The sequence below is a fragment of the Anoplolepis gracilipes genome, chromosome 1 (assembly GCF_047496725.1).
Source record: "Anoplolepis gracilipes chromosome 1, ASM4749672v1, whole genome shotgun sequence".
Lineage (NCBI taxonomy): Eukaryota > Metazoa > Arthropoda > Insecta > Hymenoptera > Formicidae > Anoplolepis > Anoplolepis gracilipes.
The window spans coordinates 18,283,387-18,299,664 of NC_132970.1; the positions used below are offsets into that span (position 1 = coordinate 18,283,387).

The 16,278-nt window shown below is 27.1% G+C and overlaps 4 protein-coding genes across 8 annotated transcripts; 2 read left to right on the forward strand and 2 right to left on the reverse strand.

Moving 5' to 3' along the window:
- Positions 1-740: 740 nt before the first annotated feature.
- Lst8 (MTOR associated protein, LST8) lies at positions 741-6,692 on the forward strand. Of its 4 annotated transcripts, XR_012047998.1 has the most exons (10): positions 741-884; positions 1,105-1,351; positions 1,877-2,029; positions 2,203-2,264; positions 2,331-2,481; positions 2,718-2,920; positions 3,638-3,780; positions 3,951-4,086; positions 4,260-4,339; positions 4,442-4,616. XR_012047998.1 is itself a non-coding variant. In XM_072905729.1 (8 exons), exons 1-7 carry the CDS (start codon positions 1,226-1,228, stop codon positions 4,073-4,075), a joined length of 963 nt encoding a protein of 320 aa, XP_072761830.1. In that variant the 5' UTR covers positions 741-1,225; the 3' UTR covers positions 4,076-4,086; positions 6,538-6,692. The 4 variants fall into 4 exon arrangements, 2 of the variants coding, with proteins under 2 accessions (XP_072761830.1, XP_072761822.1); XR_012047996.1 differs by having other exon boundaries at positions 741-1,351; XM_072905729.1 differs by lacking the exons at positions 4,260-4,339; positions 4,442-4,616 and adding an exon at positions 6,538-6,692 and having other exon boundaries at positions 741-1,351.
- On the reverse strand, positions 5,012-11,606 carry Gga (ADP-ribosylation factor-binding protein Gga). 2 transcript variants are annotated; one of them, XM_072905690.1, is made up of 12 exons: positions 11,396-11,606; positions 11,077-11,217; positions 10,788-10,948; positions 10,188-10,421; positions 9,279-9,452; positions 8,901-9,120; positions 8,149-8,481; positions 7,760-7,886; positions 7,100-7,455; positions 6,816-6,982; positions 6,497-6,607; positions 5,012-6,096 (listed from the first exon to the last, which is right to left on the reverse strand). In XM_072905690.1, the coding sequence occupies exons 2-12, from the start codon at positions 11,111-11,113 to the stop codon at positions 6,004-6,006; spliced, it is 2,013 nt and encodes a 670-aa protein (XP_072761791.1). In that variant the 5' UTR covers positions 11,114-11,217; positions 11,396-11,606; the 3' UTR covers positions 5,012-6,003. The 2 variants fall into 2 exon arrangements, with proteins under 2 accessions (XP_072761791.1, XP_072761780.1); XM_072905679.1 differs by having other exon boundaries at positions 11,392-11,606.
- A 141-nt stretch (positions 11,607-11,747) lies between these two features.
- LOC140673072 (ribosome biogenesis protein NOP53) lies at positions 11,748-14,005 on the forward strand. Its single transcript, XM_072905703.1, has 4 exons — positions 11,748-11,830; positions 11,896-12,596; positions 12,985-13,505; positions 13,780-14,005. Exons 2-4 carry the CDS (start codon positions 11,898-11,900, stop codon positions 13,871-13,873), a joined length of 1,314 nt encoding a protein of 437 aa, XP_072761804.1. The 5' UTR covers positions 11,748-11,830; positions 11,896-11,897; the 3' UTR covers positions 13,874-14,005.
- A 137-nt stretch (positions 14,006-14,142) lies between these two features.
- On the reverse strand, positions 14,143-16,278 carry LOC140673089 (cilia- and flagella-associated protein 157). Its single transcript, XM_072905747.1, has 5 exons — positions 15,826-16,278; positions 15,362-15,633; positions 14,938-15,091; positions 14,675-14,851; positions 14,143-14,604 (listed from the first exon to the last, which is right to left on the reverse strand). Exons 1-5 carry the CDS (start codon positions 15,978-15,980, stop codon positions 14,217-14,219), a joined length of 1,146 nt encoding a protein of 381 aa, XP_072761848.1. The 5' UTR covers positions 15,981-16,278; the 3' UTR covers positions 14,143-14,216.

Sequence of the window (16,278 nt, forward strand, 5' to 3'; positions counted from 1 at the left end):
ATGAAACTTTTATTAACATAAAGATTAATATTATTATAGATAACAAGGTGATGTCAAGTAAATGAAAAGAAATTATGTTTGTAAATAATTATTTTTTATTTTATTTAAAAAATTATGTATTATAAAATATAATTTAAAAAATATTTTATACAGATAAATATATTTTCTATTATAAAAAATAATTCAAACCTCTATGTATATAAATATATATATATATATATATATATATATATATATATATATAGAAAGAGAATTACCTTTACATACATTATTTTTGACATCTTTATTTTCAAATCCACTTGCTCATCTAATTACATAAATAATACATAATAAAAAAAGATTTTAGATTTATTCTATAGTTTTCAATTATAATTATTTTATTTAACTCGGTTGCATATTATGCAATAAAATTATACATATTCTTTTTTAGATTCTCCATTAATCTGGATAATTTTTATTAAAAATTTTGTTTCTTAAAATTTCGATTATGTTTTAAACTCGATGTCTTACATTGGCTGCGTTCAGTAGAGAAAGCAAATCAGTGAGCGCTTAGTGATTCTTTATTGTGATTGGTTTCTGCACTTAAATCCATCGAAGGTCTAAATGCAAGAACCAATCACAATAAAGAATCACTAAGCGCTCACTGATTTGCTTTCTCTGCTGAACGCAGCTATTGTCCTAAGCCTTTTAGATCTTGTATGATTTGAATAAAAAATTTTGAGAATCTATATATGGTTTAGACTACTTTTACATTTAATTTTGACATTATTGACTTTTTATTCTCCTGGGATAAAGTGCTCCAAAATATTCTATTTTATAATTTTCAATTGTAACAAGGCACACAAAAGTCTGCGAATCATACACGTGATATATGGTTAAGTTAGGTTAGGCTAGGTTAAAATCTATCACCTTTGATTCTGATATCAATTTAAATCGGAGGGACACAGTTTTGAAGACTGCGTTCGAGAATTATTTCTACGCGTTCGGAGTGTCTTTCTATCTTTGTTACAAAAAATTACTGAACAAGGATAGATATGTGTTAGTGTAGTACAGATACGAGTGTTTTCGAACACAGCCCAGATTTTGGAATTTTCTACTTTCTAGATGAGATACCGCTGATACTTCCTCGAAAAGTAGTAACGATGGGACAAGACATTTAGTTATATTTTGTTATCTGTACGATTTGGTTTTTTACGTTTATGAAATAATCATAAATGTATTAAAAATGACTGTTGACGGTGCGATTAGCAATGAACAAGTAATTTTTGTCACGGGAGGTTATGATCATACTATCAAAATATGGCAACCACACACTGGCGTCTGTCAACGAACATGTCAACATACGGATTCTGTATCCTTCTGTAATTTTAAGACGGAATTATATTTAATGTTTGTATGAAATTATGTGTTATTGTAACTTGATATACATTGTGTATATATGGTATCAAATTTATATATATGTATATGTATTTATATCTATATCTATATCTATATCTATATGGTGTAGGTAATGGTTATTTCAGAAAAATAGCTGTACGTACTAAAAAGTACATCTTGGAAAAGAATGCTTAAATTCCCATCTAAGCATAGGGGGACAGAGTGAAACCCCGTCCCCATAAAAAAATATAACAAAATTTGAGAGCGTAGAAACTACCAAGGCTGACAGTACATGCCAGATAGCATTTGCCTAGTCAAAAGCTATTTTTCTAAAATAACCATTTGCCTACGACATATACATATATAAACAAATAGAAATAATAATATTATACAGTAAGAATAGAAACGTTATTATAACTTGGATAACACTTGTCACATATTTTAACTGTTAATAAGAATTCTCCTGTATCATTTTCTTCCTTAAGAAAAAATTTTACAGCAAGTCAATGCCTTGGATATTACACCAGACAAATATGTTGTAGCTGCTGCTGGATATCAACATATACGAATGTATGATTTAGCTTCAAACAATCCCAATCCAGTTGTCAATTATGAAGGAGTATCGAAAAACATCACCAGCTTGGGTTTTCAGGTATAATATTATTGATTTATATATTATGTATTATATATGTTGTTTCTTTTTTTAAGGATGTTATTACTTCAACAGTTGATCTAATATAGAATAATATAGTTAAAAATATTTTAAACTATATTATTCTATATGCGTTTATATATAATGTTTATATAAGTACATTTTATAAACAGGAAGAAGGAAAATGGATGTATACAGGTGGAGAAGATTGTTCTGCAAGAGTGTGGGATTTAAGGTAAATTATTTATAAGATGAGAGAATTATATTTTCAATTTCACACAATCACTAAATTTGTTTACAGATCTAGCAGCTTTCAATGTCAAAGAATATTTCAAGTATCCGCACCTGTAAATTGTGTATGTTTACATCCTAATCAAGCAGAACTGATGGTTGGTGATCAAAGTGGAGTTATACACTTATGGGACCTTCGTTCGGATCACAATGAACAGCTGGTACTTGTGTTTTTATATTTAGAAATTTGACATTTACATTCCTAGAGTTCAAAAGTGAGATCCTAGAAAAAATGAGATTTTTACAATTGTTTTGTGTAATTTGCTTATAATTCTACATAAGAATGTTTACTGTGTTAAAAATATGAAAAAAGAGATGCATTTTAAATTTTAAATACTATATCAGATTAATTGTGGCAATTTTGCTACTTGTGTTTCAATAAATATCTCTATTTCAGATTCCTGAGGCTGAATCTTCAATTCAAGATATCGCAGTAGATCAAGATGGTTCTTACATGGCAGCTGTAAATAATAAAGGACATTGCTACATCTGGACACTTACAGGAGGCATTGGAGAGGAGCCCACAAGACTTAATCCTCGTCATAAACTTCTAGCTCATAAACGTTACGCTCTTCGTTGCAAATTCAGTCCTGATTCAACGTGAGCATTTTTTTCATTTTATTTTGCAATAGACATTGAAAAATTACATTATATACTTGTTAAAAAGCATTTCGAGTGTCATATACTTTATTTTTAAGCTACAAACATTACAAATCAAAAAATAAGAAAAATACCTTCTTTTTAAATATTAAAATTACAAAATAGAAAAAAATTCAAATTGTTTAAATGTAAAGTTTCGTCAAAATTGTTTACTTCTGATATAATCCAATATGATTACCTAAGGAGTTTTAATTATTTTAAAGTCTATTAGCTAAATAAAAAATTGTGCAATATAGGAATATATTTAAATTTATAAGATATTCTAAAAAAAAGAAAATTATATATATATATATATATATATTTTTTTTAGAACATCTTATAGACTTAATTTAAATATACTTCTATGTTGCACAATTTTTTATTTAGCTAATAGACATTAAAATAATTAAAACTCCTATATATATACAATAATATAATAATAAATTAATATAATGTTTGTCCCATTTCTCTTTCATAGTAAGTTTTTTAACATACATAATAGTAATTTGTATATTCTAATGAATGTTTTTATAATCTATTTAAAATCTACAATTAAAATATTATTTTGTGTTGTTTGTATATACTTAATATTTTTTTTCTTACACTTTTTATCAAATAATAATACTACAATATTATCAAATAATATTATCAATAAGATTTGTGTTTAAATCTGTTAAGTTTATTGGTAACGACGTCGGCCGATCAGACCGCGCGAGTATGGAGAACGACGGACTTTTCTGAAGTACAAGTGCTTCAACATGAGGCAAAGCGTTGGGTTTGGGATGCAGCATTTAGTGCAGATTCTCAATATATATTTACTGGTAAATACTGCATATATTTGTCCCATTTCTCTTTCATAGTATGTTTTTTAACAAACGTAATAGTAATTTGTATATTCTAATGAATGTTTTTATAATCTATTTAAAATCTACAATCAAAATATTATTTTGTGTTGTTTGTATATACTTAATTTGTTTGATATTTTATGCAGCTTCTTCAGATGGAGTTGCAAGACTATGGAATGCTTCTACAGGAACAATAGAACGAGAATATCAAGGACATCAAAAAGCCGTTATAGCTCTTGCTTTTCGTGATGAAATTGTTTCCACCAGCTAAGAATATAGAAAGTAAATACTTAAATATTATCTCCTCTGTTTTGCTTTCTATGAAAAAACGATTTGTAATTTCAGATATGTGTCATCGTTATACATGTAAAAGGAGTTTTATTAATAATTAAGATAATATTTGTTTTTTAATACTATATTTTATTTATATATATTATATACTATATTATTTGCAGATCTTTTTCTCTCGCTTTTCTTTTTTAAGAAAAAAATCAGTAATTGTAAAAATTTAGTGATAAACTTGTTTGTCAAATATGTAAGTACAAAGTATAATAATTTAAGAGATAATTGAAGAGATTATATAAAAGTTAAATTCAATTATTAATTAAAATGTTTACGAAATTTTTGTTTTGTACAGGGTCGGTGATTTCTCGTTTATTCTTGTCTCTTATTTGGTTTATTAAAGTCGCAGTCTTAATATAGGTTTACACTTATTAAAGCATATATCACAAAGCAGCATACAACTACGTATGTACGATAGACTCTTAAATATATAAATGAACAAATACCAGAATATCGACAGAGAACGAAAATATCCATAACAATTCATTAAATTATTTCCACTTACATAAATTTAAAAATACATCTTAATTTTTTCTTTCTCTCATACTCCCTCTCTTTCTTTCTTGTCGCTATCTTCATTTTTTATAATAATTGTCAATTATTTCACTAAGATAATAAAACATATTTAATTCTTTTTATTTGAATATGTATTTCATTAATTTAATCTTAGAATGCACGATTCATATTCGATGTTTCACTTTGTGATACTTATACTCTATTATAGACTATATATGAATACAATATGTAAAATGATCTTATGTATGTATGTGAAAGAAAGAGAGAAAGTATTTTACATATATTAATTTGCATATATAATGAATATCCAGATGATATTCACTCCCCTCCCCCTCTTCCCTATTCTCAATTTCATTAATTAGTGTTTTTAGAACATTCATGCAATATAAGATAGTCTCTTTTTCGCCAAGAAATATGATCATTATTGTATAATTAATTTCCTCTATTCTAAGTTCTTTTTACCCTAAGTCAGTTTTGTATTTAAACCATGGTTCTTTTACACTGCTTTGTCAGTATTCTTATTTATGAAATACTCACATATTAAAATAAATGAAAGATAAAACGTGTAACGGCATTTTTATTCTGCGCCATTATAATAACAAGTTTATGTAAAAATCTTAAAATAGAGGAAACATTCGATCTTAATGATTAAAATAAATGAAATCGATTAAATTATTACTATACCTTTCAATAAGAACTAATAAATTATCCAAATACAACACCATGACACACATCACTTGAAACTTATATGATCCCACTCACAATCTGGTCTTATTTGTTTTTATCTATATAATAATTTTGACATATCATAGGAAACTGTTCCCTATAAACATAGCTCTTTTTGTGTAAGATTTACTAGACTTTTCACCTTTTACTTTTATCCCTATTTAAAATAATGGCCATATAGAATTGTAAGATTATCTCCAAATTAATATGTTCAGATTACAATCAAATTTCTGTATGTAACACTTCTCGATTATTTCAGCCTTTTTTCACTCTTCTCTCGCACTATTTCACATTCGCTATTTAACCAGAAATGCATAGAATGAAAATGTGCTTATGATTAAAACATTTTCATTTTATGTTTCATTAGAATAGATTGAGAAGAAAGTTAAAATCAGATAATAAGGTGGTCGTTTGTCTCCAATGAATTAAGAATATGGTAGTTTAATTTCGCATTCTAAGATTAAGTGTAAAGAATGTCTAACAATTTTATGACTGCACATATTCTTGAATTGGATCGCGGTAATTGGAATATTTCTTATATTATTCTCGGCTTACTGAGAATACAACGAATACAAGTGCAATATTGCATCAAGGTCAAATCTTAGATGCACTGGATCATAGATAAGGTAATTTGTCCACTTCACCCATTTCTGTAAATGTTTCATCATCCATCGTGTAGCTTAGCATAAACTTTAGATATACAGGCTCCTGAAATCATAAATTTTCCACATAGATAGAAACATAAATTCTAAGGTTCAAACTTAATTATTAATTATTTGAATAATTTATTTTAAACTTTATTCTAAAACTAAATATAAAAAAATGTAACATTGTGTGATTATATTGCAAACATTTCTTGTAAAATAGATTATTTTTTGCCTAGATAAATGTACTGAATAAAACTAATACTCCTCAAACTAATTCCACTTTAATGTATAAATTATACAAAATTATTTGATAAAATATTTTAATTTCAAGTTTATAGTTTTATATTCAAAAATACAAAATTTCATTGATAATATCAGTATCATTTTAATGTATTTTATTTTGAATAATTGAACTATGTATTTACTTTTGAAAATATTTCAAAAGAAATGTAATTATATACCTTGAAAGGATTTGCAATTAGCATAATTTGTGTGATTGCAGATGGTGGAAGGAATGGATTATGTGCTGGCAACTTTGTTCCGGAAGGTGGTTGCAGCCTGCATTTGCATTTCTATAAACATATTTCAAAAAGTTATGAAAATGTTTATCTAATTTTATTTAAAAATACTGTAATGTGTGTGTTAAATTTATGAATGTTTGAAATTGATTGTGTAATAAAACTGTTTTGAGACTTCATGTTTATATCTTTGATCTTTAAAATTTTATATATTTTTTTTAGATTTATATGTCAAAATGAGTACAATGAGTTGGATACTTACCTTGGGCACAACTGCTTGAAATAAATAATTATTAAGTGATTTTGCGTTTTTGCTCATTGTAGTAATTACTACTACAGACACATCTGGCCTAGGACTGTCTTGAGTAAAATAGAGCACCACACTTATACCATTTCTTTCCTCAATTACTGTTAAAGGCGGATTTATACCTGTAAAATATTGGTATTATGTGAAAATATAGGAACATAGAATGAGGACAATTAAAATTGTAAAATAAAATTTATTACATAAAGTTAATAAATTAATAAAATAATTAATATAATAACCTGGCTTAATATCTTCAAGATTGACAGTGATATCAGTCAATGGTTTGATACCAGGCTCTGCATCTGCTATCGTTGACGCGCCGTTAAGTAATTGTGTCATTTCTTGCTGTATTCCTGTTTCTACATTTTCTGACTTAGTACTTTTATTGCACGGTGACGGATCAGCGATCACGTTATTTTTCGATGAATTTGAAGATGTCGAAATGTCAAAATTACTATTTGACTCGCATTTCTTTGTATCTGGTTGTTCTGTCAGCATATGTTGCGATGTGTTATTGCTAAACTCATGGGGCCAATTTTGTTTCCGAACAGAGTCACTCGTACTTTGAGTTTTCATAATATTACTATTAATTTTGCTGTAAAAATAATAAATCTTTTTTTTTTAATTAGTCTAAAAAATTTTTATATATTGCATATATGGCAACTACAAAAAGATATTTAGATATCTAGACCAAAAATCGATTCTAGATAGTTTTAGTAAATCTTCGTATTCTTAACTTTTTATTTCTCTACATACATCTTTTAATATCTCTGTAGCATTTTCTTTAGCACTGCTCTTCATTTTATTAAGATTGACTTGAAGATTTAACTGTTACTATTTCAGTCGTTAAATTTAGAGAGAACTTTTTAAAAGGATTTAAAAATCATAGATATGCTTACCTTAGTGACGAACGAGCAATTGTACCGGACAAGCTTTGCTTGAGTAAAGTTTCTCCCAATTCATTCAACTCTTCCAATGCCTTCGCTTTACTGTCTATCTTTTCCTCGCTGGTATTAGCAACTTCGTCTATGATCAAATATATATTATTTTTAAATATATTTAATAATTATTTAAAAAATAATATATATAATATATAATATAAATATAAAAAATAAAAATTAAAAAAATATATAAAATAAATATATTAATATAAATAATATAAAAATATATAAAAAAATAACACAACGAATAAACATATAACAAATAATATAAAATTAAAGATAAATTTCGCTTAAATTATTTAAAAAGCAACAATTTTTTGGTTAAATATTTTTTTAATTACGCTTACTTTTCTTGCTCATGGGCGAGATATTAATTGGTTGCATGATGGCATTCGGTATCAAGAAATTCGTGTCCGATTTAATTGGTTTCTCTAACACACTAAAGATATCTCCCAACATATCCATATCCGAGCGATGATCTGTCGACGTTGTGCTCTGTGTTGTGCTCTCGCAGGGAACACTTTCAGAAGGAGACGATAAGTCCAGGAGAGATGATCCATTGTTAAAGTTTGATTTAGAAGATTCTGTCGCGGAAGATTTGGGAGATTGCCCGAGAACAATAACGGATGTATATTTCTCGAAGACTTGATTCAACTCATCGCTCGCAGTAAGCACGTCAGCTAAGATAAAATGCATAGAAAAATAATTAAGATTTGTTGATCATAGGTTAGTGTAATGAAGGAAAAATCTACACAAGCAAAGAATGATAAATATTGATGCGCAATCCAATTTTACTCTACATTATTTCACAAAATGATTGGAAATCTAAACCAAAGCGTCTCATTTTTGTATTTTTTCATTTTTTTTCAAAATAGCCTTTTATAGACTCGCATAGACTTTCTTGAAATGAGCAATTTTTTAAAGTTAATTATCTATTGCATAATCATCTATATCATAAGTTTCTTCGATTTTTTTTAGTAAATAATTATAGCAAATCTACAACCGAAAATTGATGATAATTGAGCTATAATTTGATATATAATTAAATTGAGCTATAATTTGATGTATAATTGATATATAATCAAATATGATAAAGTACCAAGCATTTCAACATCACCCTGGGTCTCGCTAGCGAGCCGCAACAAAATAGGTTTCAATCGCTCACACGCTTGATGTAGTTCCTTCATCAATTCGAGATCTTCTGTGCTGGTTTCGTTCCGATTGTACGAATCCAGCATTTCTGACAAGAGTTTCACATTGTTGTGCACTGATTCTAATTCCATATTTCTTCGCGAGTTTAATTGTAATCTTTCCTCATCCTAGAAGTAAATAATTTATAACTGGAGCTTAAGAGAAAATTTACTCTTCAAAAATATAAAACTGAATTTTAAAAAATACCAGGCGAAATTGTAAATTATTAAAATCTAAGTCCAAGGATTTTATTTGAAATATTTTTTAAAATTTTAAGTAATCCTACCTCTTTCACCATAACCTTGATTAAACGGTTCGCAGTTTGCAGATCATAAGGATCTTTACTATGAAGTAACTTGCGCAAATGCCTTGACATTTCTTCATTTTCAAATATATTGTTCTTTATCTTAGATGCTTTCTGACTTTCCTCACTGTTAGCCATTATAAATGCTGCATCTTCCTGTAATTTATTTTTATTGCAAATTACAAATATTTAAATATCTTATAATTGACTAATTAAACAAATACTTTAATTTCATTTAGATAATAATTTAAACAAAATTTAAGCAAATGTTGATAATAAAATGAAGAAACAAAATATTTGAATAAAATATAACTAAGTAAATTAAAATCATACTCTAAATAATAATAATTAAAAACGATAAGATCTGAATTAAGTTAATAAATATTAGAACATAAGACAATTCAAATACAATGTCTTTGCTGAAAAATTAAAAATAAATTTCTTCTACATTTATTTATTCCAGCAATATTTTTATTGCAGATATGCTTTTAGAATCTTTAGCTCTTAAATAGTAATATATTAAAATATATAATGTATAGAAATTTTTTCAATTTAACAAATCACTAAAAATAATATCACAATCATTTCTTCCTTGTAAAGATTTTATGAAACTTGTATAAATTTTTCATTATTATTTTTCATCTTTTTTTCTGCAAAAGATTTAGTATACATATATATTGACTCTCTTTTTAACATTCTGATTTAATGAAGAAATATTTTGTTAAATAAATAATTATTTTTTATTCATTATTGAAGCAAAATATGTATGGAATATTATAAAAAGATAATGAAAAAATTACATATTTTGCACTTCCAGTACTGTAAAATTAAGAAAAAAAGAATGTCATAAACTTAATTATCAAATTATATATAAAGTAAATAACAAGTAACCTCAATGACTCCTTGTTTCTTAAGCATCTCATAGGCCTCCTTAATTTTCGACTCTCGAGGATATTCTCTGATCCATGTATAAAGAAGTTGTAATACTTTTTGTCGCACGCTTGCTGTAGTACGAGTGCCTAAATATTTCGGCGAGACAAGTTTTATCATCTCATTGAGAAAGCGGAATTTACCGATTTCGGCATGAAATAACGGGCCGCATCTTTTCATACAAGTATCTAATAACTGAAGAAATATATAAATCTATTAGATGAATTATATTTATTTACAAAATTCTATAAACCTAATAACAAATATCTCTTGTCAAGATTAAGATATCTTATTATTATCTCATTAAAACTTATATTCCTTTAAAATTTGACTTATGCTAATTCTAAGGTACATAGCTTAGCTATGTAACTTTCTGAGAATTATTAAATAACTTAGATATGTATATTGACATACATATGTAATTAATTATATAATAATCAATATATAAACTAATGTTTAAACAATTAATCTTTAATAATTAAATGTTTCTTTAATTTTAAAAGTGTAGTATATATATAAGCGTTAAAATCTTTAATAATCTGTAATTTAAAAACAACATACTGAAAGTGCTTGCAGTGCTTCTGATTCGTTAAGCGATTGGATATGCGTTGCCAATAACTTTGTGCCTATCTGTATACCTTCCGATTCTTTGGTAAGCATCACACAGAATGCTTCAATAGCTGCTATGTCTGGCTTCTGATTTTGTGGATTTGTAGCCCTTTCTGTATAGCAATATATGTATACATATTATATATAAAATATCACATAAATATGTCAAATATGCTACTAAAAAAACTCCCTTACTTAAGTAAAAAACGAAATATAAATTAATTGTTTAGCTTATACTTACGTATGAGAGCTTCTAAGCTAGTAGTCACTACATCCATGTTTATAATAGTAATCACTTATCACTGTATATAATTCTCGTCGACGCTTTTACAGTGATTAAAATAAAGCCTGTAGCATTTTATTTTAAATAAATTCCAACTTTCTGCAAAATTACGTTAAAATTGTCATTCATTAGACGACTCAAGCATCGCGAATTGTTCTTGCGATTATATTTAATAATACTCGGCAATTATTTTACGAAATGTTTATCTACTAATGAGTCTCAGTTTGTACGAAACATCGGTTTTTGTTACTTTATGCCTAATTTATTATTTACTCGCTTTATGAGGCTCCTCAGCATAGAACAGCTGTTTCTGTCACAGGAGCCATCCTGCTCCGTGTTGTATGTTGTCTTCACAGATTTTTACCCTGCTATCGCTATCATCGAACATCACCTTCTTCTACGGTTTGGGTTGGCATCGACGGATATCTAACATCACCGACTGCGATAAGACCAGATGGAGCCGATAAAAGCCCGAGAGGAACCACACTGTCTGCTTTCGTAAGGAAAGAACCACCCCTACAGCAACGCCATCGCATCAATATATTGAGAGCTGGAAATACGTAGCCACAAGATTTGTTTCACTGTCGACTGTCGATAAAATCGTAAAAATCCTATAATTTAGCACCACGTGATATCTATATAGTTTGTGGCGGATGTGTATGTCAAGGTGTTACGTACACGTGCTCAGCTGAAAAATTTCAACTAATTACAGGTAAAGATTGATCAAACTAGAAGTCTTGTATTTTTACACAAAAGTAACGAGATATTTCTTTTCAGAAATGGTTGATGCTAAGATAAAGAAACGTAAAGTTTCTAAGAAAACAAAGAAATCTTGGCGCAAACACGTCGACATCAAAGATGTCGATAAATTTTTAGATAATAAAAGACTAGAAGAGAGATTGGGTGTACCTTTCTCGGAGCGTGAGGATTCTCAGCTGTTTGTCATTGACAAATCTAAAACTGTTAGAAATACTTCTTCCAAACAGGTTGCCAGACTAGCTTTAAAGAATAAGGAACCAAAATGTTTTGCTTCTCTAAAGCCACACACGCAAGTCCCTGATCCAATTAGCAAAAGGAATCATGTAAGACTCAAGGGACAAAATAAAATTTTAAAAAATAAAACACTCACAAAAACTATTACAAATATTAAGAAGAATATTAAGAAGAAAGAAATTAAAGACGATATATGGACTAGCACAGATATATGTAAATTGCCAGATGAACTCACTGAATGGATGTCTTCAGACAGTATTAGACATACAATCAAACATTTAGGAGTGCAAAAAAGAAAATTGCCTGCATCGTTACATAAAAAGCCATCTGTTTTACCAGTAGTGGAAGTACCACATCCAGGTATGTCTTATAATCCGTCATATACAGATCACCAAGAGTTACTTCACCAAATTGCTCAAAAAGAATTAGAACTTATAAAACAAGAGGAGCATCTTAATCGAGTCACTACTCAGATGTTCAAAAAGGCAAGTCAATAAATTTTTTAGTATACATATTTTTTAGTAAATTTTTATGTTACATATTATATATCATCTTTCTAATTATATAATATCCTATAAATTTTTATCTTTTATCTGCATTTGATAATATCTTTGTTTATTTTTTAATATATTTTTTTATATTAATATTAATTTTATATAATATTAATACTAATTTGTAATCTGTATAAATTTTTTGAACCTTTATTATACATACACACATATATGTAAAATTACATGTAATATATATATATATGTCTATAATAATAAAAGTTAAAAAATTGTACAGATTTCAAATAAGGATAGTATTAAAAACATTATATTATATAAAACTGATTTATATAAAACATATTTAATATTTGATTTGCATATTCAGATTCCACTAAATAAAAAAGAGGAATATTTAATGAAAGAAATGTCAGAGGGCTTGCCAACAAAGCAAGTAACTGCAACTTTAAAATCTGCTGAAGACAATAATGAGGAAGATTTATCTGTCACAGTGGCAAATAGTAAATCTGTGAAGAATGCTAAAAAAACTCTTGTGCAGAAAAGAAAACAACGAGAACAGAAGCAAGCAGCTACTGAACGTATAAAGAACAAAATCAATAAAAAGAAAATTTCTGATATTTACAAACTGAAAAATTTGCAACAACAAATAGAAATTAAAGAGAAAAAGCAAGAACTTTTGCGACAAAAACGAACGAGAAAACGTGAAAGAGAGTCTATAATGCCGAAGACTCTAGGTAAGACTAAATTTGAGCCCTTGGAGCCTGACTTTCAGCTTGCAAACGAGTTGACTGGCAATTTGAGGAATTGTAAGCCCTCCCAAAATTTACTAAAAGACCGATACAAATCGCTTCAACAAAGAAATATAATCGCACCAGCTGTCATAAAATTGTAAGTACAAAAAAAGGAAATGTAATAATATATATATAGTACTAGTGAAATATACAGATTTTGGAGAATTTATCAAGAAGTGAATGAAAAAAGTTTAAAGTAAAAAAGAAAATAGAGTTTTGTGTGTGTATGTGTAACAAAACAAATTTATATAATGAAAATCATTGATTAGCTCTTGAGAATTTTTAAAAATTGATTAATAAATTATTAACAAATTATCTTTTCAAAGATTCTACTTCTCACATTGCTTACAATACTTTTTTTTTTAATTTAGGAAACGTGACAAAGCAAAGGTGAAGAAATTTGTGAAGCCAGATCATAAAATAAACTTGGATACTACCAAGTTACGACTTTACAGTAAGGTTTAATGTTCTTACTAATTTGATATTATATATATTTTCTCTATCTAATAGCTAATAATATCTGTGATCCAATCTATTATTGGAGAAATATATTGATGTAAATGAAATGGAGGAAAAGGAATAAACTTTCCAATATTCATTTTAGATAATTAGGATTATCCATTGTTCATAGAATAAAGTGATATTTACTAATCTTTACTTTTATCTCTACTAATAATATATATATATATATATATATATATGTATATATACACATATATATATATAGGTACACACACACAAGTTTTTTTGCAGTCTCGTTTTTAAAGTCTATTAAATTTTATTTGTGTCATTTATAATTGCACATTTTCTATTCAATTTTAAGATTTTTTAACAGATATTTAATATCGTAGAGCATCTGCAAATTTGCTTGCAGTTGATCAGATATCCTCTCCTTCTGATCATTAGCAATAACAAGTTTTGCTTTCTCAAAATAAAGTGAAATTTTCAACTGATTTACATGTGCTTCACACTTTTGTGCTTTCATCTCAGCATTGTTCTTATTCATCATATACTGCTCTTTCATGAGATGATTTAATTTACTTAATTTACTTAATTTGGGTAAATTATGATCTCTGTTGTTGCATATTTTATGTAACATTGCAATCATTGATTTTTCTAGTTTAACAACTATTGTAGATCGCTTTGCGTTTAAATGCGCGTCATTGATTTTACTTTTATATTTTTTCATTTCATTACTGTGAAATAATAAAAATATTATTATTAATTTACAAAAATATAAAGTTTAATTAAGAAGATAAGACTTACTTATATATGATGCAATCTTTTTTGGAAGTCATATTTTCCATGATTATTGATAATTGATTGTTTATAGCTATATTTTCTGACAATAATTTGGATATGGAAATTGGCATATGTTGGCCTATTTCAAGTTGAAACATACTGGCCAGATTCACAAGACGATTATATAAGTCTTTTTTTAATCTATATAAATTACATCATAATCATATTATTCATAAAATTTCAATTCTTGTTTTAATAAAAAAACAAAATGTATCTGTTATACATACTTTTCCCTGTCAATCCTAAATTTACGTTCAATTTGATGTAAACTCTCTGCCACCTGTTCTCTTTCCTGAATTAACAATTGATTTTTCATATCCAGTTTTTTTTCCAGGATATGTTGCATTGACTTGTAATCTTCCAAAACGTTAGTTTTGGCGCCTTTTAACAATGAATTAGGAATATTTTAAATAATTAAACAAATTCAATCAGGAAAAAATTCTGACAAAATTAGTTTAACAATAAGAGGAAAAAATATATTTACAATACGATAATTTTTTTGCTTGTTAACGAATTTCAACACATTTAAGACCTATGACTGAATTCTTGAATTACACAAACTTAATAGATTAAATAGATAATACAAAAAATTGTTATAAATAGCACAAATTCAATTAAATGGAATTGTATAAAATATAAAGAAACAGTTACTCAAGAGCTTGATTTGTGAAATGAGCATTAATCTTGTATTTTTATATTTTTCATCAATGTTTTTAACTTTCTCAATGTGAGTGAATTTATTGTCAATCCTTGATTTTTCAAGAGTAGCTAACTGATTTTTATATTCTTCTAGTTTGACTATATAAGAAGTTATTTGTGAGTTTAAAGAAGATATTTCTTTTCCTTTCTCTTCTTGTAAAGTTTTAGTGGAATAATCTGTATCTTTTAAAATATTCTCCAATTCCTTATTCCGTTCTTCTAATCTATTAAAAAAAAAATTGTCTTTTATGTGGTATAGAATACTTGAAATCAGTACTTTTATAAACATAATTTTTTTAAATACGTAAAATATATATATATATATATATATATATATATATATATAATTTTTTAAATCCGTTAAATTACGTTCTAATAAACTAAAATTATCATTTTAATAATTTTTAAATAATTACCTTTGAATTCTTTTATTTGATTCTGCAATTTTTAAATTATAAAAAGCTTTTTGTGTATTAATAATGACATTTTTCAGCTTGGTGTCGTCAAAATTGTGCGGTTGAAGACTCGATGGTAAACTGACGTTGCGCTTATCTTTTCCGTACAAATCCATTTTTATTATCACGACGTTTCAGTATAAATTTGCCTAACAGTTTATTTTCATAGTGTTTAGGAAATATATGAGGAAACATTACTTCAGACATTTAAATCTGTTAAACAATCAGCTGATATTTATGACATATCGCGCGTTTAATTTGAAAAAGACACTCATTGTTATAGGATTATTTTTCGATACGATATTAAATTCGTCGTGGAAAGAATTTATCAAATATGAATCGATTATTGGCTATCGGTTAGAGAATTTCCAGAATTCCCAAAGTTTTCCGCGATAGCAGCCAATCAGATTTCCG

What these genes read in the sequence shown, in the direction of transcription:
- Lst8 (XM_072905729.1), top strand. Translation starts at nt 1,226, where the DNA reads ATGACTGTTGACGGTGCGATTAGCAATGAACAAGTAATTTTTGTCACG. An exon ending in GCAAGAGTGTGGGATTTAAG is followed by an intron (nt 2,265 to 2,330) that starts GTAAATTATTTA and finishes ATTTGTTTACAG; the next exon opens with ATCTAGCAGCTTTCAATGTC. An exon ending in CGGATCACAATGAACAGCTG is followed by an intron (nt 2,482 to 2,717) that starts GTACTTGTGTTT and finishes TCTCTATTTCAG; the next exon opens with ATTCCTGAGGCTGAATCTTC.
- Gga (XM_072905690.1), bottom strand. Translation starts at nt 11,113, where the DNA reads ATGGATGTAGTGACTACTAGCTTAGAAGCTCTCATAC. An exon ending in TCAAGGTTATGGTGAAAGAG is followed by an intron (nt 9,121 to 9,278) that starts GTAGGATTACTT and finishes ATTTACTTCTAG; the next exon opens with GATGAGGAAAGATTACAATT. An exon ending in TAATTGCAAATCCTTTCAAG is followed by an intron (nt 6,097 to 6,496) that starts GTATATAATTAC and finishes TTATGATTTCAG; the next exon opens with GAGCCTGTATATCTAAAGTT.
- LOC140673072 (XM_072905703.1), top strand. Translation starts at nt 11,898, where the DNA reads ATGGTTGATGCTAAGATAAAGAAACGTAAAGTTTCTAAGAAAACAAAG. An exon ending in CTACTCAGATGTTCAAAAAG is followed by an intron (nt 12,597 to 12,984) that starts GCAAGTCAATAA and finishes TTGCATATTCAG; the next exon opens with ATTCCACTAAATAAAAAAGA. An exon ending in GCACCAGCTGTCATAAAATT is followed by an intron (nt 13,506 to 13,779) that starts GTAAGTACAAAA and finishes TTTTTAATTTAG; the next exon opens with GAAACGTGACAAAGCAAAGG.
- LOC140673089 (XM_072905747.1), bottom strand. Translation starts at nt 15,980, where the DNA reads ATGGATTTGTACGGAAAAGATAAGCGCAACGTCAGTTTACCATCGAGT. An exon ending in TCAAATAAAAGAATTCAAAG is followed by an intron (nt 15,634 to 15,825) that starts GTAATTATTTAA and finishes TTTTTTTAATAG; the next exon opens with ATTAGAAGAACGGAATAAGG. An exon ending in TTCACAAATCAAGCTCTTGA is followed by an intron (nt 15,092 to 15,361) that starts GTAACTGTTTCT and finishes CATTGTTAAAAG; the next exon opens with GCGCCAAAACTAACGTTTTG.